The sequence below is a fragment of the Ptychodera flava genome (genome assembly GCF_041260155.1).
Source record: "Ptychodera flava strain L36383 chromosome 3 unlocalized genomic scaffold, AS_Pfla_20210202 Scaffold_27__1_contigs__length_13241970_pilon, whole genome shotgun sequence".
In the NCBI taxonomy this organism is placed as follows: Eukaryota; Metazoa; Hemichordata; class Enteropneusta; family Ptychoderidae; genus Ptychodera; species Ptychodera flava.
In genome coordinates this window covers 12293077-12320576 of record NW_027248281.1, presented here as the reverse complement: position 1 = coordinate 12320576, position 27500 = coordinate 12293077, and the positions used below count along the sequence as shown (strand labels likewise).

General features: G+C 39.5%; 1 protein-coding gene across 1 annotated transcript in view; it reads left to right on the top strand.

Moving 5' to 3' along the window:
• LOC139126360 (uncharacterized) overlaps positions 1-26509 on the top strand; it is a 54341-nt gene extending 27832 nt beyond the window's left edge. The window contains exons 2-5 of the mRNA XM_070692431.1: positions 22268-22603; positions 23700-23732; positions 24171-24286; positions 24819-26509. Of these exons, the coding sequence (XP_070548532.1) occupies positions 22268-22603; positions 23700-23732; positions 24171-24286; positions 24819-24860 (527 nt within the window). The 3' untranslated portion in view covers positions 24861-26509. The remainder of the gene's footprint in view (positions 1-22267; positions 22604-23699; positions 23733-24170; positions 24287-24818) is intronic.
• Positions 26510-27500: the final 991 nt, after the last annotated feature.

The following is a 27500-nucleotide window of genomic DNA, read 5'->3' as shown; positions in this document are numbered from 1 at the left end:
ATCCTTTGGGATTGGCTTATTTATAATATTTTGTCTATTTTGCACCACAGGAAATTGTTAGATTTAGATTTTTCGATGGAAATAAAAGGCTTTAATTTGTTATTGTAAACTATCGCAACACCACCTCACTTACGGTTGCACTTATTCCGTTTGGTTCGGTCTTTTCGTATGATTTCCAACTGATCCAGTTTACTGGGTAATATTATATCCTTAAAATTATCATTTAACCATGTTTCTTGAATACAAACAACATCATGGGAAAGCATATAGTCAATAATTATCTTCATACAATGCGTTATATATAGGCCATTTACATTCCAACTACCTAATTTGAATGAGGTTTGTTGCTTTCAATCATTATGGGATCAATTATTTGTCCTGTTTTTCATGAGTTACTGTGCACTGATAGATCAAATTAGAAAAAAAAGTCAAAAAAGGAAAAAAAAGGAAAAATGAGTGGTCGTGAATTGATGTCTTTCTTGATATAGCTTTTTCTATTGTAAGTCCACATGAACTAATATCTGGCTTCCTTTCTGGATTTGTTAACCTTGTATAGTAGTTGACGTGTTGCTGGTAGTAGATTTTCATTAATGAAAATTTTTGACGTACTATCAAGTCCGAAGTCTCTGGCAGTGGTACCCTTTAATTTTCTACTGTTGTCGTATATGGAGTTTCTGGCTTTCCTTGTTGTAAATCTAACGATGATAGGTCTAGGTCGAGCCCCGGATGACGTACCACTGGATTGGTCAACAGCTCTCGTAGGGTCGGCTATGTCAATGTCGTTATCGGAAATTGACGGGTTTATCTTATTAAAAATTGACAGCACTTTTGCGGTAACGTCCTCGTTGTCACTTTCTGGGACACAGGAGACTTCTAGATTAACCCTAAAATGACACTGGTTGAGACTGGCTAGTTCCTTCTCCATTGTCTGTACACGTTGACCCAGTTCTCGATTGTCTTCTTGAAGTTGTAGGTTGATCCGAGACATGATTTCTATACGGTTGACATCTCCTCTAATTTGGCGTTGAAAAAGTCCACAGAGCTAGCCAGATGTGTTTGTTGATGTTTGACATCCTGTAAGTCCCTCCCTATCTCCGCTAACTGAGCTAAAACCGGTTGTATTAGACGCTGAAGTTGATCAGAGTTGGCATCAATGACCTTCACTTCGCTATTTTTGTCGGCCATCTTGGTTGGTGTAGTGATCCGGTCTGTCGATAGCCTTCCAAACCTCTTCTTATTGCAGTTCTGGCACAACATACAATCTCCTTGACGGAGCTTCACGCCCCTAGTGCTCGGGCAATCGTGGCACTTCATTGTAGATTTACGTTTGGACAAGTAGACGTTAAAAAATTGCGGAGCGCAATCACACCCTTGTTGCTTCTAGTACAGCGCCCTCAAACATCCGATTTATTTCTTAAGCATTGGTCAAACATGTATTCGAGTATCACCTCTTTGAAAGCTCTGCTGCAATGTGTAACTCAGCAAATGAAGTGAACATTTGCAGTCCCATGAAGAAGATTTTTTTAAAACTAAAATTTACAAATTCAGATTTTACAATTCCATAAAAATACAGCCAAAATATTCAAATTACATTACTTCAAAAACATTTGGATATAAGCTCAGCAGTGATTGTGAAACTAAATTATGATCCCACTCAATTCTAAAAAATTGAAATTTCTTTGATATATGTATCAAAGCACAAAAATCATTCTCAGAGAAACACTGAATTCAATCTTACACTTAACTATTTAAAAATTTCATTCTCAGCTGTTTATGATTTTCTAATAATCCTACAAAATGTAAACAATTACCTTCTAACTTACATAGGCAAAACTTATCAACATCTTTGTATACCTATTATATCCATTCAAATTTACAATGTGAAGGCATGCACAACTTTGCATCAAAAGCTCACTACTTCAATATATTTTTCAGAATTTGCTTATTTTCCCACTCACTGCGGACCGTTTAATTCCATCCATAAATTTGCAGCTCCAAATTTCACAAGATTCAGAGGAACACTGCTTCTCATCGCCACAAAAACAGTAACTCGGGTCATCATAATATCTTTCGGGAATATATTTGGCATTCTCTACGGCTTTCAATCCCATATGATCCCCCCTATAATTATTAAAATAGGGGTCTTTTGTACGTAACCAATACAGTAGTACGTATTCATGCTTAATTATGAGAGACCACCTGTTCCGGGGTGTTGAATTACAAACGTATTCAAGTAAGCGCAAATGCTTGGCTTCTCTTCCCTCCATTGTATTAAGACCCAGCTCCATATTGAACTTCCTGTAGTTTTCAGATATGTGCTTTGGTACAACATATCCAATGTGCCAGACAGTGTAATTGACTGCGAGGAACAGAGAATGTAAATAGAAATACAACCGTCACTTTTATTTAAGTACAGCGATATCACCCTCACTGAGATTAAACCTTGAACACAGTGAAGTTATATCACGAAAGAGCATGCCAATGTACGCATACAAGGCAAACTTTGCCCTTTGTTGTGCATTATCATTAGATCCCCTTAGGGCCTTAATCAATGATACAAAGTAACAAGCTACCTTCCTGGACTCTTCCCCAGTAAAGCGATGTACCTTGACTGCTTGACTCTGTTACTTACCTTGTTTTCTGCAAAGTATTTCACAATTTGGCTGTACCAGTTTACCTGCTTTGACATTATACCTAAGGGCATACAGGAATTTATAGAGATAGGAATTAGTTGGTAGCTTTTCCAGCTTTACACCATTGTCAACAACACTCTGGTCAGTTTTGGCAACAGCATCTGACAGATGTCTCTGGAAAAAATACTGCCACGCATTGTCTTTGAGGTGGAGTGGCTCTACCTTTGCACATGTTATATACTTACCTAGTCTAGATATGAATTCTTGTCTGGATTTCCTGTTTGCTATGAAGCGAGTCACTTTTGAGCGGTCAATGAGCTGAAGTATCCAGCTGCATTTGCCAGTTCACCTGAAATCACCGCCAAACCTTTCTTATCAAAAGGCAGGAGAGAAACCTCGAAACTTACCTTAAGGTCATTTATCACATAATCTTTAGACTCAATGACCTGTAGCTCTTTTGCTAGGAAGCCAGCGTACTCTATTAGTAGAGGGTCTTTCTCTTTTAGGTTAGCATCTAAAACAAGGAAGTTGTCATCAGGGCTGGCCAGCCTGTGACCAACATTCACAAAACTGATTAGCCAAGCTGTTTCTTGGCCATACTTACCAAATGGTGCCCCATCATCACCAAGGGCAATTTGAAAACTCACCTCTGGCTTGCAAAACCAATTCAAAATATGAGGGTTGTGTTTACATTGTGTTAAATACAGGTTGGCAACTTTTAAGAGCATCTGCTCCATATCCCTCCTCATGCCAACAACCTTTTTATTATAAAATAACAGGTTGGAGGTCACCTATATCAAGGTCATGAACATAACTGACGACCTTATTGTATGGTAGCAATCTTGGTATTTTGTAACCTGCATGAAATTGTAAAACTCTTTTGGGTTGTTTTAATCTCAAAATTCAGTTAAGCTCACTATTTATTATGGCATTGTATTTACGTTTTGATAATACACCATTTTTGTACAGAACTTCGATGCTTCTGGTGAGATTATTTTCATATTTTCGCTTTCTTCTAAATTTGACACAGATTTTTGAAGCAATGATGGCATAATTATTTCTTTAAATTTATCTGAACACGAGTTTCGATCTGACTAGGCGTGGCGGAATTAATAAGAGTTACCCACAGCCCATCAAGTGCTGGCTGTTGGGAGTTTGTGATACTAACATTGCTATGCTGGAAGTTAGACTCTGCTGATGCTTGATGGATAGCTGTAGCAGCAAGAATTTTCTGTGTTCACTGGACATGTTGGAGACTTTGAGATACAGTTAGACACTCACTGTTGTTGGGACTGACTTGACTGCTCTTATTAATGCAAGGTCTAGTCTTCCCTGAATTAAGTGTTGAGATCTGTAAGATGTGAAGACAACAGTAAATGGTCACACACAAAAACACAAACACAATATCCATATTCATTATATATACGTATATATATACAGTGTGTATATGAGAGAGAGAGAGAGAGAGAGAGAGAGAGAGAGAGAGAGAGAGAGAGAGTTATCTTACTTCCTGACTGACCCCGTCTTCTTTCTGACTAAGTTTTCTCCGTCTATTTGTTAGTGTCCTTAACCGCTTCTTTGCCTTGTCAACAAGTTTCTTCCCTATTTCTAATTTCTGCTGTTTCTGTCTGATCTGGTTATTCTCCTCTTCAATCTTATGCTTTCTTTCACTATTCCATTTTGCTATGTTTAATTTATGCTATTTCTGTCCTGACTCTAATCTTACCAGTAGTAGTGTATTGTTTTCCACTTTCTCCTTCAAAATTCGCTGACATTCAAGGAGTCTATGTTTTTCTGCCTCCCTAGCTATCTGCTTTGCTCTTTTTTGTTCTACTGCCAATCGCCTAATGTTAAAATTACTTTTTCTCTTCTTATGTGGCATGCTGTTTGCTGCTAAATTTGGATGTCAAAAAAAGCAAGTGGATGGGACAATTTGCCCCCGAGACTTCTCATTGATGCAGCCATTGTCATTTCGAAATCTCTTGCCCATATTATAAATAATTCTTTTTCAACAGGTATGTTCCCCACCGCTTTGAAAATTGCTAAAGTTATGCCCATCTTTAAAAGGGGAGAACGAGAAATTGTTGGGAATTACAGACCAGTGTCTATTCTATCATTGTTCAGTAAAGTCATCGAAAAAGTAGTTAACAAGCAGCTCAACTCATACCTTAATAAGTTTAACATACTGTACAAACATCAGTATGGTTTTAGAAAGAAGAGACATGATAAGGACCTTGAAAAATTTGAACATGACCGCAATATCTGGTCAGAAAAAATAACTTAAAGCTAATTTGGAAAGATAAAAATCAAGCAAAAGAAGTACATGCTGGCGCCGAATTAAATACAGATAGAGATGCGAAAATCTTCGAAGCAGCGTCTGCAAGAGAGACGGCTATCGCGCAAGCTATAAATTTCTCAGATTATTATCAGCCCTGCCCTGAACAAAAAAAAATATGAAATGATCTATATCGCTGTTGGATTAAATATAGGATGGTTTGCGATGATACGCTAGCTAAAGCAGTTCGATACAAAAGTTAGTGGGCCAGTTATTGAAATCGACTATATCTCCATTTTGATCAGTCATCCAAATACGCATTGAACTCATGTTTGCTGAGCCCTTTCTCAGTGGCAGGGGAAAAGAGCTGCTTTTAATGTTGTAGATGACCATTTCACCTATTTCTTTTGTATCTCGGACTATAAGTATTTGTAGACAGTCAGAGGTTTTCCCCTGTATATATTAACCCGAGCAGCTTGAAACGTATTTTCCAGTCACATCGATAGCGTTTGAATGAACTGTGTATTTAGTGACTGTTACAGAATCTACTCACTTTGGACTCATGGTACTTTCCATCATGGGGTTGTTCTCGGGACGTTTTGAAAAGCTGACGAGGTCAGCGAAGCTACCTGTGGCATTAAAAAGAGTTAAACATCTTCAGCCAGTGTTAAATAAATGCCGTGTGTTGGCAGACTTTTTTCAAAAATAATGATTTTTACTGCATCTCAAGGGCTTTATTGAGGGTATCAATATTGTAGTTACCTGGACGTATTGATTTGGTCTTTGGTTGGCCGCTTTCTTGGCATTTTATTACATTATTCTCTAATGTCATAATAATCGCAATCATACCAATCCATAATCCAATAACTCTAGGTCAGAATTTGTAAGACAATAGTTGTAAACATAGACCAAAAAAACACAAAACAGACAATAAATAGACGGTACACAAACAAAGTCAAATTCATGAAAGAAAGATATATGGACCTCTGGCCAAAAGACCAAGAAGTGATGTCAGGTGTTTCGAAAATAGTAAGCGCATCCTGCCCAACATGTGGCACCCGCCATATATCAATCTGTAAGTCAGATAGGTAGTGGTCACTAACTAAGGCCCCATGTCACTGATGCCATCAGTGATCATTTGTCAAAGAGAGATATTGTATTTATCTACCAGCTTGCGATACCTGCAAAAAAGCGTTTCAATGTAGAGACAAATCTTGCTCTGGTGTAACCTTGATTTAACAGTTTGTAAGAGAGATAGCCATGTCTTGCTACAAAATCACCATATGAACTGCATGCTCTTGCATATCGAATAAGCTGGGAAATGTATACCCCATAAGCAGGTGAGACGGGAATATTACTGATGAGGTGTGGAAAATTGATTATACTAAAGTTGAAATCATCTCTCTTGTCATATAGTCTAGTAGAAAGGGGACCATTGGAGTCAAATTCAAGTAAAATGTCCAGATATGAAGCAGAAGAGGCCGTTTCTGTAGTTTCTTTAATCTCCAATTCTGGAGGATAAATCATAGTGAGATATTTACTGAATTCAGAGTTATTCAATGAAATAACATCGTGTATGTATCTAAATGTAAGATTGAAAGTACGAGCTACAGTGACCTTTTTCTGCTTGATAAGGTTCTGGATAAATTCTGCCTCGTATGAGAACAGAAATAAATCGGCAAGTAAGGGAGCACAGTTAGTGCCCCTGGGAATTCCTATACACAGTTTGAAAATGTGTCCTCCAAATTCAATAAATATGTTGCCAATGAGGAAATCAAGCATACTGATAATGTCTTTCTCGGTATAAAACACTTTAGCGTTAGTAATATTTTTAACAAAATATGTAGAATTATAACCTAATACCACATATTTGTAACGGCGTGAATTGTTTTTGTAGAAAAATGCTTGGTTGATGATGTTTTTCAAGCGTTCTTTCAATTTATCATGTGGTATTGTGGTATACAATGTGGAAAAATTGAAAGTTTTAATAGATGTTATTTTTTAAACAGACCTTGATTTCAAATTTCCCAAGAGTTGCTTCGAATTTTTTAATATCCACACTTGATTTATACCACTCCGAGAAAAGGCAACATCACAGTATGCTTGAAGTCCCCGTTTAACAGTACAAAGAACAGAAGTCAGTATCTTCGATAACTCTGTTGTTGAACATTTTGAAGATCCTGCAATAAACCTAGCTTTGTAAGGTGTTTTGTGGAGCTTTGGTATCCAGTATAAGCTAGGCAACTTATTATGGTCATCCTTTGTGGTAATATTAAAATTATCCATGAATTACTTATGGTTTGCCAAAATTTCAGATTTGTTGAACATTGGTTGTCTGTAAGTGGAGTTGGTGGAGGTCTTAGTTACACCAAGTTTGTCTATGTCATGTTATTCCATGAATTGAAAAGTGTGCACTGTAAGAATCTTACCCTCGTAAACCGTGTTATGTCAATGCTAGATTAAAATCAACAGTAACCGGATCACCAGTTTTGCTTTCCATCCAAATAATCATCTCTATTTTGTCTCTCATAACAAGCTATTAATGAATTTCTCAGTTGTATATATTACAAAAATCATGTCTGGCACTAGTAACTACGGTCTAGGTGTAAATTATGGGCTAAATCTTGAACTCTAAGATCTGCGTGGTGTTAAAGTTAACAATGACACCAAGGTCTCAGGTAACCATAATAAGGATTACATCCTTCGATATAAAGGTAGAGAGAAACACTTTGTCTTAGCAGCTGCTTCTATTCAAGAACATAAACATTCTGTAGAGTTTTTTAGTCTGGAAGATGTAGATGAAAGTACAGCTGCCACAAAGGCTGCAAATGATCCCACTCCCTTTGCTATGACATTGAATGAAACTAGTCAAAAATTTAGACCCAGTTCTCTTACTACAATAATGAAGTCAGATAATACACTGAGGAAATGGATAAATTCTGGGGAGAATTATTGTTCATATACTGCTAGTGGGGTCCCAGCAAGATTATTTCGGGACACAACTTCAAAGAAACTGGGTCGAAGAGTGTGGGGGATGAGATAGCTGTATTAAAAGTTTGGCGATGGGTTTCCACAATACAGAGTATCAGTTTTCCATGTTTGTCTGTCGGCAGCTGTCAGCTTGAGCAGTTATAGTTTGAAATACCCTGAGCTGATATGAGATCTTTACCTTGTTGATGTTTTCGAGCTTCTTACAGCCTAGGGAGCCGTATGTAAATTTCGAACACTATTTGCATAATCAAAACTAATTCTATTATGCATTTGAAAGATGACAGATTGGGGAAATCGACCATTAGCTACTGTGACGCATTTTATACTACACATTTACTTGCTCTCTTCCGAAAAAGAAACTGCTCTGGTTGTGACCGTGTCTAGCAATCGTCTGATGCAACCATCGTAGTAAGTCAATCATTCCCCAAACACAAACGTGAAAGACTCAATCATTCACTTCACACAGTCCTACAGAAACGTACATAGTAATCACTGATAGTTTGCGAGTGTTTTTTTTTTAATTTCCATGTAAACTGTGTAATAAATGGTCATAACACCGACAAATGTTCAGTCTGTGCAGAGTCAAGCTCCTCCGCCAAAGACATTAACACATTATACTCTTGCAATTACGCTTGTCTGTACTGTGGATGACACAGTGGTAACTGGCAAGTGAGGCAACAGTTGCTAGTCTCAAGAACACGATTAAGACGAGTTCCATGGCCTACTATTCACCCTACACATCAACACATCACGCATCCCTGTCTTCCGCCCGGATCTTGACCCATTCGATGACTAACTCTTTGGGCATTGGTAGGAATGAGACGTGGTTCTGTCAGACAAGTTGCTCTTGGGAGACGTTACCTGATGAGAAATTACCGATCAGCTGTTTTGCTACTTGGGCGGAAAACATGAACTGACGTCTCTATCTCAATCCACTTTGGCTGTACGCATTAACTGATGCCATGTCGTGGAAAGCGTTCATGAGTGCCTTGTTCAGCTCATGGTAAAACACAGCTCTATGCCATCATGGCGATTATCGACCCAGTATGTAGTAAGCCAGCTGTTGATCAGTCAAGTTCACACCCCTGAAGTACTGGTTGTACATTAAGGCAACATTCGGGCATATTACTTCAATTCGTTCAAAGCACCAGTCCAGTTCTTTTATCTTTACATCCACCCCTCAGTTGCTGCCGGTTCAGTCTATAAACACTGACTGCCATACTCATAAATTGCACCATTTTTGTGTCTTTCCAGGCACACACTGTCATTGCGCCATCTTGAAATACTGAGAAACTACCACGTGGCCATCGCTCTTCGTCATCAGCATCAGGCGGTACAACATGTGGAAAATAGTTCTTGGCATTTTTTTATTTCATCAGGTAAACCCAAAGTATTCATCTTGCAGGTTCCCTTGGCAGCAATATTATTCATGTACAGATGGTCAAACAACAGGGCAGAAATTTAATATGAGTTCATAATGACATGATATCCTAACTCACAGTACGGTCGAATCAGCCGGGAAACAACTCGCCTAGGTTTGTTTTCCCTGAAAACTTGGAAGGTCGTCTGCAGCATCAGAATCAAAAGGGTGATGACCGTTATGAGAGATAGGTTGATGGACTTCGTCGTTGTAAACGTAACCCGGGGCGGACTCAATGAGAGTGTAAACTCTCATACCATATTTATGCGGTTTTGCTGGATTGTAGAACATTCTTTGTGCGGCCTTGGTGGAGGATGACTCCTTCATCGATTGCCAGTTCACACATTGGGCTTCATTGCAATTAGCTGATTGCATTCACTCATTCACGTTCCCTCGCATTTGCCTTTCTCCGCTATCTAGCATAACGATTAGTGCATCGGGTAATGAATCTTATCAGATCCTCGTCGAATATTTGCAAAAAACATTCGACTTCTGAAGAATCATCTGGCAGCGGGTTTTTAGGCCCAAGCTCTGAACCAATCAACTCCGGAAAAATTAGTATCAGTTCGTGGGTCTGTGGTCTGTCCACGGTACCACCGGCAATACTCCTTTCGTTGTATTCCTGTCTACACTTGATTTCTTGTTGCATCATGGCTTCTCACTGCCTGAAATATACAAGCGATAGAAAAAGATGAGCTTTATGAGAACATGTTTTACTTTAGCAACAACAGATGTGCCGTCTAAAATTACTAAAGTTTGTGTACAGTGTAAACACTTTGAGATCACATGAATGGATGCATGTTTCCCAGGTAGAGAAACAGTAAAATCACAGATGACAAATAACATTCACTTGCACTTCATATTTCTCGTGTATTCTATGCTTCTATTACAGATAATAAATTCATGTAATGAATTTTCTCTTTCATATGTAAATATGTTAATATTCTCGAGAGAACAGATTGTCAGATTATTTATATAAATGAGGCATTTGCTGAGATCCGACTGTGCAATGAGGTCATAGGAAACCTTCGTAGAAAGGAAGCCGTTGCCACAGTGTTAACTTAACAGACAGCCAATCAACAGATGACAGACATTATGAAAATACTTCAGAATGGTGCATTTTTATTAGGTGCATAAAATTAGCTACAGGAACTGACTTTGACGATTTAATTAGAAGTATCTCTATGAAAGCAGATTCACGAACACCTTGTGCTATTATCATAACTATCGTTAATGACCATAAGAATTTAGATATTATTGTCAATGTTATAATAGAAAATAACAAAACTTCATTTGTTTGAAATTGCACAACCACTTACACTTTGGATATCAGTGTCCTTTACTTGAAACGACTCATTTTGTTTGAAATAGTGGTCTTCCGACACATTTTGAGCTCGGAGGATATTACTAAATTTTTAGCAATATGAGAAGCCATAACATTTTATCTGAGTAACAGAATTTCACTTCTCTGAAGTTGAAAGGTCAACTAGCAGAAGTAGGATTTAGCATGTCTGAAGTTTAAAGGTCATCAAATAGCAATCAACATATGATCCATCCATCCATTATTCAAACTACTACCATGCCTGTAAGAGATAAAAGTTCAAATTTAATGTATGCTAATGTATTCATGCTTTCATCATCAATAAAGAAAATTTATTCTGAGCAAAATCTTTATAAAATGTTCACTACAGTCTCATTATTATACATTTTCAAATAATCACCTGTTAGGGTTTAAATTTAAAATAATAGCTATTGGTTATCCATCATGATCTACTTTTATTCAGGCACTATGCACCTCTGTAATTTTTATCCACCAAATATCAATCTACACGATAGGAAAAACACGAATTCGATTTAGTCATAACACGGCTCCCAACAAGCCATCATATTGTACAAGGTCATTAGAAATCACTGTGAATTAAATGACATGCTAATAAATATAAAACATATTGTTTGAACTCATTATTTTCTCCATTGTACATAGTAAATTATACTTACAGTTATAAAAGGTACACCCTTGTAAAATTTTCGTCTTTTGAAAATATTAAAACCAGGAATTTTACATGTATAGTCCCCAGGTGACGTCATGGAAAAGTGAGAGCTTTCCCGTCTCTCACACACGATGATGCAATATCACTCTCACACAGGACGATGCAGTATCACTCTCACATAGGATGATGCAATATCGATGTGACATGTGCACAATGCATCCCACGTGACTGAATTTGAAGTGACCTTCGGCTAAGCTGTGCCATATGGTTATCCATCATGATCTATTTTTATTCAGGCACTATGCATAAAGTTACATTTTACTGTACATACACATACTGGCAGGTTAGCGTCAGCTTGGAGCTGGCACAGTAGCTGACAATGCACTATGCATAAATTTACATTTTACTGTTCATACATACGGGCAGGTTAACATTTCAGCTTTGAGCTGGCATGGGGAAGGAGAGGATTTTTGTAGGTGTGTGACTGAGTTCATATGCAAGCCACGAGCAATTGCTAAGACAATCCCGTGTGAACATGACTCAAATTTTAAGTACGTCAGTGTATGCGGACAGTCTCGTGTAACACCGTAGAAGTTTGTAAAAGGAGTAGATTTTGACAGTTTTGTTGTATTTGTCACAAAGGGCAAGTTTTCTCACCACTCACTTTAATGTGTCTGTACTCAGAGTATGCCTGTACTGCCAATTCCAGAACCAATCTGCACTGGCCTCAAAAACAGTCTGATCTCCTAGGAGTTGTTGCGCCACAATGCGAGCCTTCGCATGAATGATTGGACCAGAAAGGGGTGTCTCTGTTGACCATTTCTGTAGAAACTGCAAGTATGCTGTCTAATGGATGGTTTCTTTATTTGACAATTTTCACATTTTCTGAGTGGCAGAGTTCTTTGCCCTCTTGGCCAAACATACCGGCATAGCCAATGTTACAGATACGACAGAATGTTCTCATCTCTCAACTCGCATAGCCAAACGCTCGATGGTGAGTGCCACAGGTATAAGCGAGTCCAGCGAAACATTTGGTTTGCAGGCCACAATGATACAACCGGCAGTCAACGGTCTTGCAATTCTAGTAGGTTGGGTCTATTAACTGCTGCATCACCCGGTCTCCCGACAGTTGACATGGACCAGATACTACTACAGTTACCCAGAGATGTATAATAACTTTTGATATTAAATACTTCAGTCAAATTGGAGGTCACGATGATATAAGCAATGTTAAAACTTATTTATCTATAGTTTCCAATTAACGCAAAGAAACAAACAAAGACAAAAGTTTGACCGAAATCCAGGGGCGATGGCATATCCGGGCGTTGTTACCATCTTTCTCCCATGGTCATTCACAGATTTGAATGGCCTTGGGGGAGGGCTGCGTGCTACCAGGATGCACGTACAGCCACAGCGAGGGTGTCGAGGTGTCATGGCAGCCTGGATGGTGGTATCGAGTCCCTCACAGGATCAGAGCATGTTGGGTAATGTGCTACCGGGCACCCACCAGAGGCCCATGACAGTAACACCCTGGAACTTTATCATGTTTAAGCTATCCTTATAGAAGAAATAAGTATAGTTCTCTTTATTGTGAGCTGCTACCCTGCAGCAAAGCGCATGTTTTCCTTTTTTGTGGAGGGTGGATGGGAGTTTTGCGATGTTAACTTGAGCATGGCAAAAGTTAAAGTGGCCAATAGGTAGCCTTGATCACACTGATATTTGCATGGTTAATGACACAACAGAGATGACGCAAGTAGTTTAGAAAAACAGTAATTGAGGGAAGGAGGTGGTAGATTAGGTTACTTCTCGAGTAGATATCATGAGCAATAAGACTAGGCAAATGTGGCGACCTATACGCGTCTAAGGTTTAGGCCCTGTTCTTTGTATCCTTCTCTACATTTACCATGATTATGGCAAAGCAATAATAACCTATAAACAAAAAGAACAACATGGAGACAAAGGTTTGGCTAAAATCCAGGGGTGATTCGACATCCAGGCCATGGCCATTCGCAGATTTGAATGGTCTCAGGGGAGGGCAGCATGCTACCAGGATGAACATACTGCCATGATGGGGCGTTGAGGCATCATGGCAGCCTGGACGGCGGTACTGAGTCCCTCATGGGACCCACCACATATCGAGGAACATGCTAAGTTATGTCAGAACTGCGTGCATGCATGGCTGCGGTGCAGCAGCAACATGCCCCCCTATGGTGTCCACATGCTGCTGGAAGATGTCCAGTAGCTAATGTTCATTGTTCCTAATGTTTCATATCTCAAAAATTCATGTTATGCTGTTACACCGTTTGCAACATCTGCCAGGAACGTAGTCCAGTGTGTGAAATTAACGTAAAATGCATGCTGGTCCGAAGGACCAATAGCAAAGGGAATCTACTGGTCCTTCTTGACGTATGTTGGTCCAACAGAAAACAGACAAAAAGCCCTTCAAAAATGTACTTTCAATTGAAAAGAGCTGATAACATGGTACATTATCAGTCTCTCCGACTCTGGTGTTGTTATGTAATATTGATACAAATGAATGAACAAATATATATTTTAAACTTTATTTTTTTTTGCTCAATAATATATGCCATGACTAGAGGTAGGTATCACAAGAACCAGATCTCTATGGAAAAGGTTTTATAGTTCATTCCAAAATTAACATGGGGGAAAAAGTCTTTCAGTTTTCATTCCACATTAATATGAAAAAATTTCTTTCAGTCCTCATTTTCAATTAACATGGGAAATAGTTTCAGTTTTCATTTCAAATAAACAGGGGAAAAGTCTTTCAGTTTTCATCTCAAATCTCTACTACATGGGAACAAGTCTCAGTAGTATATTGCGGTTCTTAGCGTGTTCCACTGCGATTTTATGAACCTCTGACCAACTGTACGTGTGAGACTAAATTCAAGAGTCTAAAGTTGTCAGTACTAACCACAAACGGACCTTAGAATAAGTTGAGAAAGCAGATTTACAAGATATGCCGCTACCTTATGGGCAGAGAGATCACCGTATGCTCGTCGGCATGGCATACAGTACATACATCTTCGACTTATCAAATAATAACCAGTCGCGGAACTAATTCTGCCATGCATGCCGAAAAGATCGCGGTTTTTTCTTTCTGGATTAGGCAAGAAAAAATGATAATAAATTGTGCTGCTCTGATATCGTGGCTTTTAAAAAAAGGGTAGGTAGGTCGACAGGGATTTTTTTCCAAAATATTTTTATTTTCAAATATGCACTTTTTCAGGGGTTTGGGGCGATCAAACACTGGCTACAACATTTCCAGGAAAACTTATTATACATATAAAAGGAATAAAAACGTAAGAGACATCCTCGTTCAAGCAAAACTCAAACGCCAAGTAACGAACACTCGATTTTACGGGTTTTTTCTTTGTTTTTTTTTTACTTCCGTGTTTACGTTGTTCTAAAACGTTTTGGGTAGGCAGGCACAAAATAGGGTAGGTCGGGTTATCTGAACAGTACAATTTTTTTTCTTTTGCATCGTATTCCCTTCTTGCCTGTTGCTTCTCCTTGTTGTTTGTTTTTGTATTCTTCTTTTGGGGCTCACACCACATATTGGTAGAGCAATTAGAACAGCATAGTCAGGTCGCGCATGTGTGACAGCAGACTTGTAAGACCTATGACCTTCTAACAAACTTTGTTAGTATCAATAGACATCAAATCAGGTCCAATAATCGTTATCATTCAAGGTAACTAAGAAAGTTACCAGGTCCAAGGAACATATTGAAAATGACAAAGGCAATGGTGTCATCTTGAACCACAAAGTAGTGGTGGTACCAGGTGTCCGGAATGGGTAAGCGTACCCTGCCAGATAGCCGCACCCGTCAAGATTGACCCAAAGCGACAAATCCATTGTTATTTGGTGAATTCACCAAATTACTTTTGTGAGTCAAAATTTGGTGTGCTGTCACTCATCATTTGAGTAAAAGACAGGTCATATTTTGATAAAACATCTGCGTATCTACCGTAGAACCTCCTAAATGATTTCACTAATCTACTTTCTGAGAAAACTTGCCTCACTAACGTTTGAGCTAATAGGCTGTGTCTAAAATTGTGATTGGTCAAAATAATAGCCTGCATGCGAAATCGGCCAATAGCGTGCGTTATTTTAAAACGTTTTAGCTATTGTGGCTGTCGTTCTCTGTCCGAAGAGTTGGTAATTCGTTATGTACTGCAGTAGCAAAACTAGGAAAAACAACTCATGCAAGCGGAGCTGGATCGGACCAACAAGTAGTTGGATATATAGCCAAACAAATTCGGTTTTCAAAATTATTATGTGAATTTTGCGCTGGTCCGAAGGACCAGTGGTCTGGAAAAGTTGCTGGTCCGTCGGGGATTCTGTTGGTCTCGGACCAGCGGACCAGCGTTAAATTCGCACGCTGACGTAGTCCAGTGTTGAATTGCTGGAGCATCACTCTCCTTGTAGCAAGTGCCTTTGGTACCACGTCGAGGGTCTCTCACAACATTTTTGTGTAGATCTGGTACGCGTCACTCCTCCATCTACCTAGTGTTTCTATGATCCAGTCAGGCACACAGGTTTCAGCAGCGGTTGTAGCCGCACGGCTGTGGAAGCTTTGTGTTGTATATAGCTTAGCGTCGGTAATTCCTGCCTAGGTTAGCACTTCCCTTTGGCATTGATTCAGTCTTTGTTGTGTTAGCTATGTGCCGTCTGCAAATCAGAATGTCAGTTCCTAAGGGCACACGAAGCCGCATCTCTCATTATACTTCATATAGGCGCCGACCACACACACAGAGGTTCCAGCTAGAGCGATACGGATGGTATGCCTTATGGCATATGGGTCAGTCTTGGATGGTTTTATCCTTATTTCAATTACGTCCGTTAGCACTATGTTCCAGGCGAGCGATGTGGTGTTTACGTCAGATTCCATTGGCGTTGACTCACTTACTTTCAGCAAGCCTCAGAAAGCTGGCCAATATCATGAGTTTGTTGTTGCTGCACATGTCATTGCGGTCAATGCAGTCAATAGTGATTGGTAGTCGCAGCTGGTGCACTTCACAGTACAATAAATTACCCACAATTCTCTTTGATTTGTATCCTTGAAGGTTATTTTTCTTGTAACTTTTTCAGTTCTGTGTGCAAGCAATTGTCATGTTTCTATAATTTGTACCGGTTACTGTAAATCTTCATTCTAGTAATTCGCTAAATTTCAATATTTCGCCACTTAGGCTTCAATTTCCACAATTGACCGGAGGTGTAATATTCTTCAAAATTGGCGGCAAATAACATTTTCAAGTCTCTTCTGTTTAAATTTGATGGCAGCGCCATTCCAGCGATCCGCATGTCTCGTGAATTCCTATGATTATGCATGGAATGTGTCACGCAAGGTTGGACGATAGAAAGACAATGTAGTAGAACTTTTATCAGAACTGTAGCTGTTAAGTATCGCTTTTCATATTTTCACATCTTGGATTTAAAACAATGGTGTTGTGACATGTCTCATGCATACTACGTATTAATCATTGTGAAACTAGCTATGGCAAGTTTTCTTGTCGACAAAGTATTGTAAATTTGGAGAGTCAGACTTTGAGGCCTTGGAGTGAGCATATCTCCAGGCTCTCGGAGCTAAGAGTTGCCACAGGCAGCCACCAGGCTGACCTGGGGAAATAAAGTTTCGAGCGCAACGTTAATTCCTGTGTCACCTGATCTATACATTTACTCCATCTACGCGTACTGTGGTCTGAAGTTCCCATTCCTGATTCAGAACAGCAAGAACACTTCTTTACAATTTGATACAATAATGAGCAGCATCAGAATAATTGATAAATAATATCAAGTTAAATTTCAGTGAAAGTTTCCAAACAACCATTAAAAAACCATGGAAGTCACGTTCTGTAGGTACTACAAATGCCACACTTTTTAGGCAGCAAGTTAGGACGAACTGAAGGGGTCATTCTCTGAGTTTCTTTGTCATTTCCATTGGAAAAATCAATATCCTTTTGTTTCAAGTAACAGTCAGCTAGTCTCCCTACTTTCCATCACATTATTCCGTATGGTTGAAGACACAATCAGTAGAAAATTTTACACAAATGCTATCTCCTCTCTAAGTCTTGCATTATTTTCCAAATAATTTAAAATGAGAATTGAGAAGAATGGTGTCCTTAAAAGTACGTTTTCAGAATTTTTTGCAACTTGTCTATGAATTTGTCTACACATGGGAGACCTGGTAGACTTCTCTGGGGAATCTCCGAGGATACAAATCATAATGAATTATGGGAAATCTACAGACCTGTGCACTTCTCCAATGCTTCGCCTGATCCCTTGCAGTGTCTGTTGCGGAACAGCGTAGGTCATCACATCATCAACATACCCATATTCAGCATGTTGATGAATCACCCTGGCCAGTTACACCTTCATGGTTTTGTATGCTAGTCCTTGCTTTGCCAGGCTTGTTGCAAAGATTATGGCTGACCTGGCTGATATGGGTAAGGGCAATAGTCTGTGCAATGAGCAGAAGTCCACGTAACACGTCTGTCCTACCTCGTATGTGCGTCGCGTGTTCTCTGCGACTCTGTTATGGATATACATCATTGCTAGCTCTGTCAGTCCTTGTATAGCAGGCGGGACGGAAGCAGACATGTCGGTATGGGCGTAGGGCCCGTGTCTGCTTTAGGCGCCAATGTTCTGAATCCCTCCATCTGTGAACGGGAAAGTGCATCAGCAATTGAGTTATTTATTCCACTGACATGGGCAATCATAACATGGAAATTTCCTTTGGCGGCCTCGTAAAACATGCTTCTTACTAGTTTCATGATGTCGAGGCATCTCGTTATGCCTTTTTCCAGATTTGAACAACAGTTTGATTGTCATAATGAAACAGCATGTGGCGGCTATGCCAAGATGCCCCCAAATTCAACAGGCACTGAGTATTGGGTACATTTCCATCCATTCCGTTGAGGCTTGGAAAGAACTTGGCCAGGCAATGTGAACCAGTGAACTTTGTAGTAGCAACAAGATCTGACTGTGCTCGGGGCATTGGTGTAGAGGTCAAGGCCGTGAAAGAGTCCACTTTCAAGGTATGAGGCAGTACCATTCCATGTTGGTAGGAAAACGTACTACCATTTTGTGTCATAACAGAGAGCATGGGATAGCGTGATTATGGCTCTAAGTTTATGTGCGGTTGTGCTTAAGTTGATCATTCAGTTGTGGAAGATGCAACCTGCTGGAATGCATTTACATATGAAGCTGAGAGTGCCAATGAGGGATAGCAACTCCTGTTTTGTGCGTGAACAAGGTGGGGAGTGTTTGAAGCAGATCCTGTAGCTTATCGTCCGGCAGGCGTAGTGTCATGGTGAGCGCATCTGAGGTGATGCACAGGAACATGATGATGGGTGATGGGCCTTCGACTTTTTCTGCGGCAGTAGGTATGGCTAGGTTGTGGTATATGTTGAACATGGTGTCGAGGAGGTACTTGCATCGCGGGGCATTGGAGGGCCCAACTCCAAGGTAGTCGTCCAGGTAATGCAATAAGTCCTGTGAGTTTGCTCTGCACTTGGGGATGATCAAGAGGATTGCTTCGGCCAAGCGGTTGAACATGAATGGTGCAGATTGGAGGCCGAAGGGTAGTTCGCGATCAAAGAAGAACAGCCCCTGCTATTTGAAGCTGAGGAGGTGCCAGTCTGCTTTCTGCACCAGGCACAGGCAGAACAACTGAAAGTGTGGACTCGGCATCATACCTAGACGTATTTTTTGAAATTAGACAAAATACACTATATACTAAGCTGTATGACAAAAGGGACGATTTCAATTTTTAAATCATAAACTTTCCCTTTTTGTCGAGCAATAAACCATCATCTTCAGCGTATGGTGTGTATATTTCCCACCTCCTTAGATACAGTAGAGCATGCAATTGTATGAAGACTTTCGAGTTAGATACAGCCTATTATCTCAAAAGCTAGTGAGGCAAGGATTCTCAGAAAGTAGATTAGTGAAATCATTTAAGAAGTTCTACGGTAGATACGGAGAAGTTGTATCAAAATATGACCTGTCTGTTTCTCGAATGATGAGTGAAAGGATACCAAATTATGACTCACAAAAGTAATTTGGTGAATTCACCAAATAACAATGGATTTGTCGCTGTGGGTCAATCTTGATGCGTGCAGCTAGCTGGCAGGTTACGCTTACCCATTCCGGACACCTGGTACTACCACTATTTTGTGGCTCAAGATGACCCCATTTCCTTTGTCATTTTCGATATGTTCCTTGAACCTTGAATGATAATAATTATTGGAACTGATTTGATGTCTATTTAATGTCCACTTTTGTGAGAAGCGCACTCTTGCCAAGTCCTTTTACCATTGTGACTGCATCGTCCACACGGGAGTAGGTGAGCGTGTAGTCTTCCTTGTTGATGTAGTGGTTGACGCTGTCTTCCCTTTGCTTTGATATGTCCATGATTATGTGGTGGCTGCCTGATTTTTTAGGCCGCAGTCCCAGCAGGAGTACAGCAAAGATTGGCAGTTGTTGCATGCTAAACGGACCAATTGTGTGGCCAAGGGGTCCAGTTCTTTCATTATGGCATTGGTGACAATGTCAGGATCGATCATTGCTGACTGTGTGTTTTGGGTGAAATGTGGTGTGCAGGTCCCGCTGAAGGTGATGTCAGCACCGTGAATGAGATTGTGTATGAGGCTGGCTGTAAACTGTGTGTGCGGGTTGTCGTGCAGAGTTTCGTGAGATTGATTGGTGTTGTTGGCTGTAGCATTGAGATTGTTGCTGGGTGGACAGAAGCTCCTTCAAAAGGGCCGGGGTCTCTTGTATGTTGTGTTGGTGGTGTTGCTGGGCAGTGTGGTCAGCCGCAATACACAAGGAGTACTTGTGTAGTTTACCATATTGGTAGGGGTCTTGCATAAACTATGGTTAAAAGATTGACATACCTGAAGTGGGTCAGATTGTTTCTTGATTGCTAGGCTTTCCAAGTAGAACTGGTTGGTGGCCCAACTCAGGCGTTTTGGGCAAGTAGTCTTCACGTGGCCACGTTGACAGCAGGTGAAGCAGGATAGATCCATAGCCGAGCCAGGAGTGGGTAATAAAATGTTTGATATGAGTGGCGAATGTGTCTACGCCAGGATTGTCTGGATGGAAGGCTACTTGTGTCTTGGTAGCCTGAGATGTATTAGGAGCTAGGGCATCAGGGTGAAGTCACCAAATTCGATGAACTTACTGAGGTTAGCAAGGCCATTGAGCGTTGATTGTTCGACGTATGGTAGCAGCAGGTTGGCTTGTCGGCCCGGCCCTAGGCAGCGTGTGCCATGGCGTTGCATTGTAACCAGCTGGCTAGTTGGCTTGAATGATGGGCGCGGCCATATTTTGTGTGTTGTCATTGTTGTGAGGTACGCTGCCAATGGTGGGTTTGTCTTTGATATGCTTAACGCTACCACTGGTGGCTAGGTGAGTTGGAGTAGTTGTAATGGTGGGTTGATGGTCATTAACGTGACTGACGGGATGATGACTGGGGTTGGCCTTGGCAAGTAATGAGGTGGACGGAGCGGCAAGCATTGAGGACCCATGACAATGACTTAAGTGGGTGATAGAACACCAACGGCTGTATAACTGGACTGGACTTGATGGTTGAGTGTCGAGATAGGTGTCGAAATGTTGGTGTCATCAGTAGGTGTCGGCCACGTTGGATTGAGTCAATGGCAGTTGCAATGCTGGCTTCCATCAGCTTGGCGATGTGGTCTGCCATTTTTGGATTAGCTGATGCAGTAGCGGCTGTTTGAACTTCGACAACAGGGTTGGTGGTTGAGGTTTCTGTCGGGGCTGACTGGAGATGGTACTTGTAGAGATGCGCTGGGCGTCTCTTCGACCTCGTCGATGGACTTGTGGCCGCGCGTGCGGCCTCTGCTTTTCTTTGTCTTTGGCATGGTTGAATTGAAATATGCAATCGTGAACTTGAGCGTGGCAAAAGTTAAATTGGCATGGGTAATGACACGGCAGAGATGACTCAAGTGGTTTTGACAACAATAATTGAGGGAAGGAGGTGGTTGATTAGGTTACATCTCGAGTACATATACCAAGCACTAAGACTAGGTGACGAATGGTGACCTTTACATGTCTAAGGTTTAGGCCCTGTTCTCTGTGTCCTCCCAAACGTTTACCATGTTTATGGCAAAGCCATATTCACCAAATAATGATTGGAGAGAATTAAATGAAATACGAAGTTTTCCCACGTCAACATGATTAAAAAAATGACCATGTCACTTTATTCATGCCATACTAATTCAATAAATGTAGCCCATCAACTATTTATAGGTGTCAAAGTTTTCCACAAAATGTCGGAAGTCTGTAAACATTCGAAGTAAATGTATATTTTGCATATACACTTGTTGCCAGAGTGAGCGCCTAATCTAGATAACAAGTCCATTCTAATCCTTTTATTCTTGAAGTTCACACTTTGCCATTTCACAAAGAACGGAAGCTTTACCATCTTCAACACCTTTTGCATTAACAACAAGGCATCTTACACTGCAATAAATATTCGATACTTAGGTATATTGTCTGTGTTATTATTTTAATCAGGACCGTCAATTTTCACGAGGGATGGGGTTTTTTGATTCGCATTGCATCGTTCCCTTGATTTAGAGACTCATTATGACGCTTTTCTCTTGAAATATCTACAGAAGACTGTGTGTACCTACGACGTCAATGTTTGAAGGTTGCGTAAAAATACGGCACTTTACAGAGTCATGTTTTGTATTTTTCTGCATCATACGTAGTTGATACATTTAAATCCTTAAATCCAATGTAAACGATTGCAGGTTAAGGTTGAAGTTACCTGCTTACAGCCTCTGTGTACAATCTTGGAATTAAATACTACAGGTGATAATTATTTGATTCCCTGTATTCAAAGTGTATTCTCTTGTTTGTTTATCTCAATGATAAAATACTATGAAAATATACCATAATTTTCCTCAGTAGGTATCCAGACATGTCTTTGCGAAACCTTTCTGGTGAACGAAGGAAGCTCAACAAAGTTAACATGTATCAATCAGTCATTCCGGGGTAAATTGGTGACAGTAAGTTGGGGAAAGGATGGTGGTGTCTTTATAGCTCAGAAATTTGTATCTGGTGTTGTGAAGTACGTCATGGAAGACAAATACTTCATCGATGATAACATGATGTACCTAAAGATTGGTAATATCGAGTACTCGGACCAAGGGAAATACACATGTAAGGCTGAAATCGATTCGGAAAACCATGATGAAGACGATGTCATTTTGCACCATACAATTGAATTACTAGTCAGCAAAAGTAAGTATTAATAAACTTAACAAACTAAACTAAAATTCCTCGATGGCGAAACCCATTTCCACTTATTACATAATTATAGTTAGATATTCGTTCGCCAAGGCGAGAAAAGCCCTTTGCTGTCTCCTATGCGGAATAAGCAACAAAGTGTTTCAATTGACGAACGTGCAAATGACTATGGATACACAACGCCACATTTTCAACTGTCTCTACTCTTTACAAAACAATGTCACTGTAAGTTGAGTTATATTCCAGAAAATGAACATTGGCAAAGTTAAAAATATCAATAATACTGCACTTTATTTGGAGTCTTTCATGAATTATTTCCTCACAGTGAACAAAAAAATAATTTCGATGGAAATATACGGTCCTTTCGTCCCCAAGGATGCTGTTTGATCGAATCACATACTTACACAAAATAACTACCCTTGTTTTGAAAACATACTTAAGCTTGTCGAGAAAGTTTCTCAATTAGTGAGATAAATACCAGTCAAACATTTTATAGAATTTTGTGCAAAAGTATTATAGACGTTGCAACATAAGTTAATGAAATAGACAGTCGACGGTTCTCTGTTCCTTTTGCTACGCTCATATAAAATTAAGAAGTCTGTCCAGCTTAAATATTTTGCCGGACACAAGTCCCCGGCACTCAACTTCGGTTTGAGCTTTATACGAAAAAGCGCAATTATTATCTTCTCAGTGGTACTGACTGAAATGGCAACGTCGGGATTATGGCTATGGATGGCACGAGATACTTTTGGCAATCCTTCTGCAAACCTATATCAAGGGAGAGGGTGGTAATGTTGATTCAATACAAATCTACCTGACAAACCAAAACTCCATTTTTTTTCGAATTCTGTAACTGCTCTAACTGATTCGAACTCAAAACGTATTGCACCCAGTTATCTAGCGAAGATTTAACAGTCAGAAACATTCAGTTTAACGGAGACGGCTCGTAATATATTTAAGGATGAATGTTCGTCCAAATTTTTTTTCAAAAGAACATAATATCCCAAGGTCTAATTGCAAGTGTATGAGCTGTTAAAGTACTGTCCAAACTATTTCTACATTATACAATTATTTACATTTTTAAACTTAGGTGAACTGGTTGATATTGGAAATGCGACACATGGTATGTAGTAACTTTCGATATTTGGTCTGAGATTTAATTTCGCCAAATTTCTCCTTGAAAACACCTTTATTTGCATTGAGAAGTGAATGTTACAGTCGAACTTGAATCGCCTTATCTTGAAGAAAGACCAACGTGAACACTGTGGTATACCGATTACATATACTCACCGAAAGTGTACAAAAATATATCATTCACATGATATGAAAATATTCAATACATAGATGACTTAGGAAATGTAAGGTCCCTTTCGCTGACCTACAAATCTTCCACTCGGCTTATACGAAAAGTAGCTTATTTGGGTCTTCACAAGTGTGATGCAACTAACATTGCTACCTCTCTCTTTTTTTAAATAATTGAACACTCGAGAATTCCATTGGTTGTATTCTATGGAAACAGGTGTTAACATTGCTTTTTGTTTAATCTTTTGGTGATTTTAAGGAATGCAGAAGCAAACGGGGAGTTCATTTGCTGGATATGCCGTTTGTATCACAATTATTGTTGTTCTTTGTGTTATCGTCGTTGTTCTGGTGGTAATTATTACCCGCATGAAAAAAGTGAGTACGTCTATCTGTACGTCTACTAAATATGTTACAGTTGGAGATAACAGGGTGCGAAGACAGTATCTATGAACATAAATATGACTATGATTTATTGCAGGGCCATTGCTCTGAGTAACAAAATAAGAGATTATCACATAAAATCTATGTATTGGGTCGATAGGCGAGAAGTTGTTGTCGCCTATTAGTTCAAACTGGTAATTGGATACCACTTTGTTTTAAGGCAAGAGTAAAACATACATCGTGAAATTAGCTTGGATTTAATTGAATCAGAAAATGATGCACTTTTACACATTAGTTCGAGTGAAAATTCTAAATCATCATTTAAAGAAAAAACTTAAAGATGCGAAATCGATCAAAAGCTTTTCCCACTATTGAGGATGTGTCGCATTTTATATTCTAAATATCTTTTGTCGCCTTTAATCTCTCTTTATGATTATCTGATGAGATAAAACCCTTCATGATTTTCTTTTTTTTGCCTATCTCTTCATGTTTTACTTTCACCGTCTCTTTGCCTATTAATCTACAGACATACATGCCTGTCACGTCGGACAGCCCGAAAGTGACCTGAAACCTCGGAGAGTGTAATTGAGAAAGAATTGCATGTTATATGTTAGTGGAGTTTAAAGCATTATATTTTGTCAAAAATACAACGTGCTCCCAAAAGTTCTTGTCAAGTATATTGTTTTATAGATTTTAAGAAAGTGTATGCAGATACTTTATAATGAGGTTTGCCGCTCTTCATAAGTTCAATGAAGTCAACGAGTTTGTTAAGTCAGAAAAATGAATTGGATCACGTTTTTTCCTTTCTTTTAATGGTATGTATAGTTTTAATGATTGGCATAAACGAAACATAGGCCCGTCTGAATTGGTTTGATTAAATTGGTGATTAACTCTTATCTTATAGTGTGAAAATTTGCATTGTTTGACAAAGTTATACCATGAAAACTAATGTACTTGACATTACGAATTATCCCGCTTTTGATGTGTATTTTGCAGTCATTGATATGATACGATTTTGGATGTTTCGTTATTTTTCGTTTTGCTGGATGAATATTTTGCATGGAGAGTGCCACGTACTTTTGGCGACAACTTACTACTGTTCCAGTCTAGTTAGGCCAAGCGGTCGTAGCTATGGTCGATCTCAGCCGAAAGCACAACGGTTGCGGTATTCATTACTACATAGCCATAAATTCATCACCCTAGGGTCATCCACCTTACAATACTTTACAACCTCCCACTCATAACCTACATAAAATAAAAACGAGAGGGAAACTAAAAAATAAACCATAGAGATAAAATTAACCTTCATGAGATGTGTTATCTCGCATATTGTAAAAAATAACGGCAAAATGAAAAAGTTCAACCAACGGTTTTTTATGTATTTCCATTTTACGAGGTGGCGAATAAGCTCGATTTCCCGTAGAAAACAATTGCGTCTAATGTACCAAACATATTGCACACTTCTCGCGGGTTCGAATTCCTCAATTCTACACCAATGACGGTGAAAAGTGGCACGGTTATCCTTTGACTGATATACAACATTCCTTTGTTTTAAATTTTTGAATTTCCTTACGAAACTTATCTTATTTGCATTGTATTTATTCCGATAACTGAAATATATTCCTGCCCTCAGTAAAATGGCGATCTGACGGCGTTTACATATACAGAACAAGTGTCTTAAATGAACGCATTTTAATCAGTAAGCGTCTCGTAAGTTTTACAGACCAAATACCTGTCAAGTTGTTATGGTTTATAAAAAATGTGTGAATATGAAAGATGAAAATTGCAGTAAATTCGAAAAATTACAGAACGGCGGCAAATTGGCACAGAGTCTCCACTGTAATCGTGTAGTGAACGTTATTTATCGATATTATTTTATCAAATATACAGTGTTGTGTTGCTCACTGCTAGGAGATATATTCTTGTATTACGTCATTTTTAGCACAGTGCCTTACTCTAGATACTCAGATAGCATTCCTTCTAAGACTAAGCTTTCAGGCACTACTTCCTATCACTGTTTATTTTACCAACCAGAGATTCCATCTGCTAAGGCAATATGTCTAATCCATCAATTGCCTTTCTCGTGACTCATAGACACTTTTCCCGCCAAAAGTGCTTATCAACGTGAAACCTCATCTTCCCAAGGCAGAGACATTTCTCCACACTCAACAGAGACACTTCACGTTACTGGACTCTATGCACGGTCTCCCATCCAAGTGTTATGCTTCACTTTATGCTTCACTCTATTATTAGTATAGAATAAAGAAGTCCTTTATAGTATTAGTCGACTTCGTCTCCCGACTGCTTTCTCAGACCTGTTCATATTCCAAACATAAAATTTGGTACCGAGACCAAGATTGCAAAACTACCGACTACAGCCTAAAATATTCTTTCAACGATGCAATGAAACGGAAACTCCTCCGGGTTCTCTGGATCAAAGGAACCTACAGAGCTGGAATACCAACGAAATGGAAGACGCGATCAGTTAACAACACTTCTGAAGCAAGCGGACGATATAACCCACAAGGAAATCCCCATAAGAGAAAAAAATTGAAGCGCTTTCAAAAGCCCCCAACAACATCTCGAACAAGCTATAAATTATCAAGAAACCGGACGACTAAATTTCTCAACGCATCAACAACAACGAAAGGCTACAAGAAGAGTTTGAAGCAGGAGACAAATACGAAGATCACATCACAAATAAGTTGACTATTTATCAACAATTTATTGGAAAACATACTGACGAGCCGACTACTTCGGATATAGTTGTCATCGGCGCCAAGTTCCACCCCCGGTATTAGACACAAGGGAAGTCATTTACGGAAACAAACTCTAGAAAAATTCTATGGTGAAATCATGAAATGGCCAAGCTTTTTCGATAACTTCATCTCTCTCATACATGAAGACGCCTCGCTTAATTCAAAAATTAAGTATTTATCTGATTTACACCCGTGGCCACTTTAGTGTTGATTAAGTCTGTCTGGTGCAAGCAGAAATTCTGTTTGTAGAAACGAAACTAAGTGGTGGTCGGTGTAATAAATGTAAGGTTCACTATCGGCACCCCACTGTTAGGATTGAGATAACGTTCTACTAAAATGTCTCGCCTGCCCAATTCAAATCAATCACGACACTGCACTGTAGACACGCTGTAAGTCTGCACTCCGACAATGAACATCAATAACAACGGTCGCGAATATCATACGGGAAA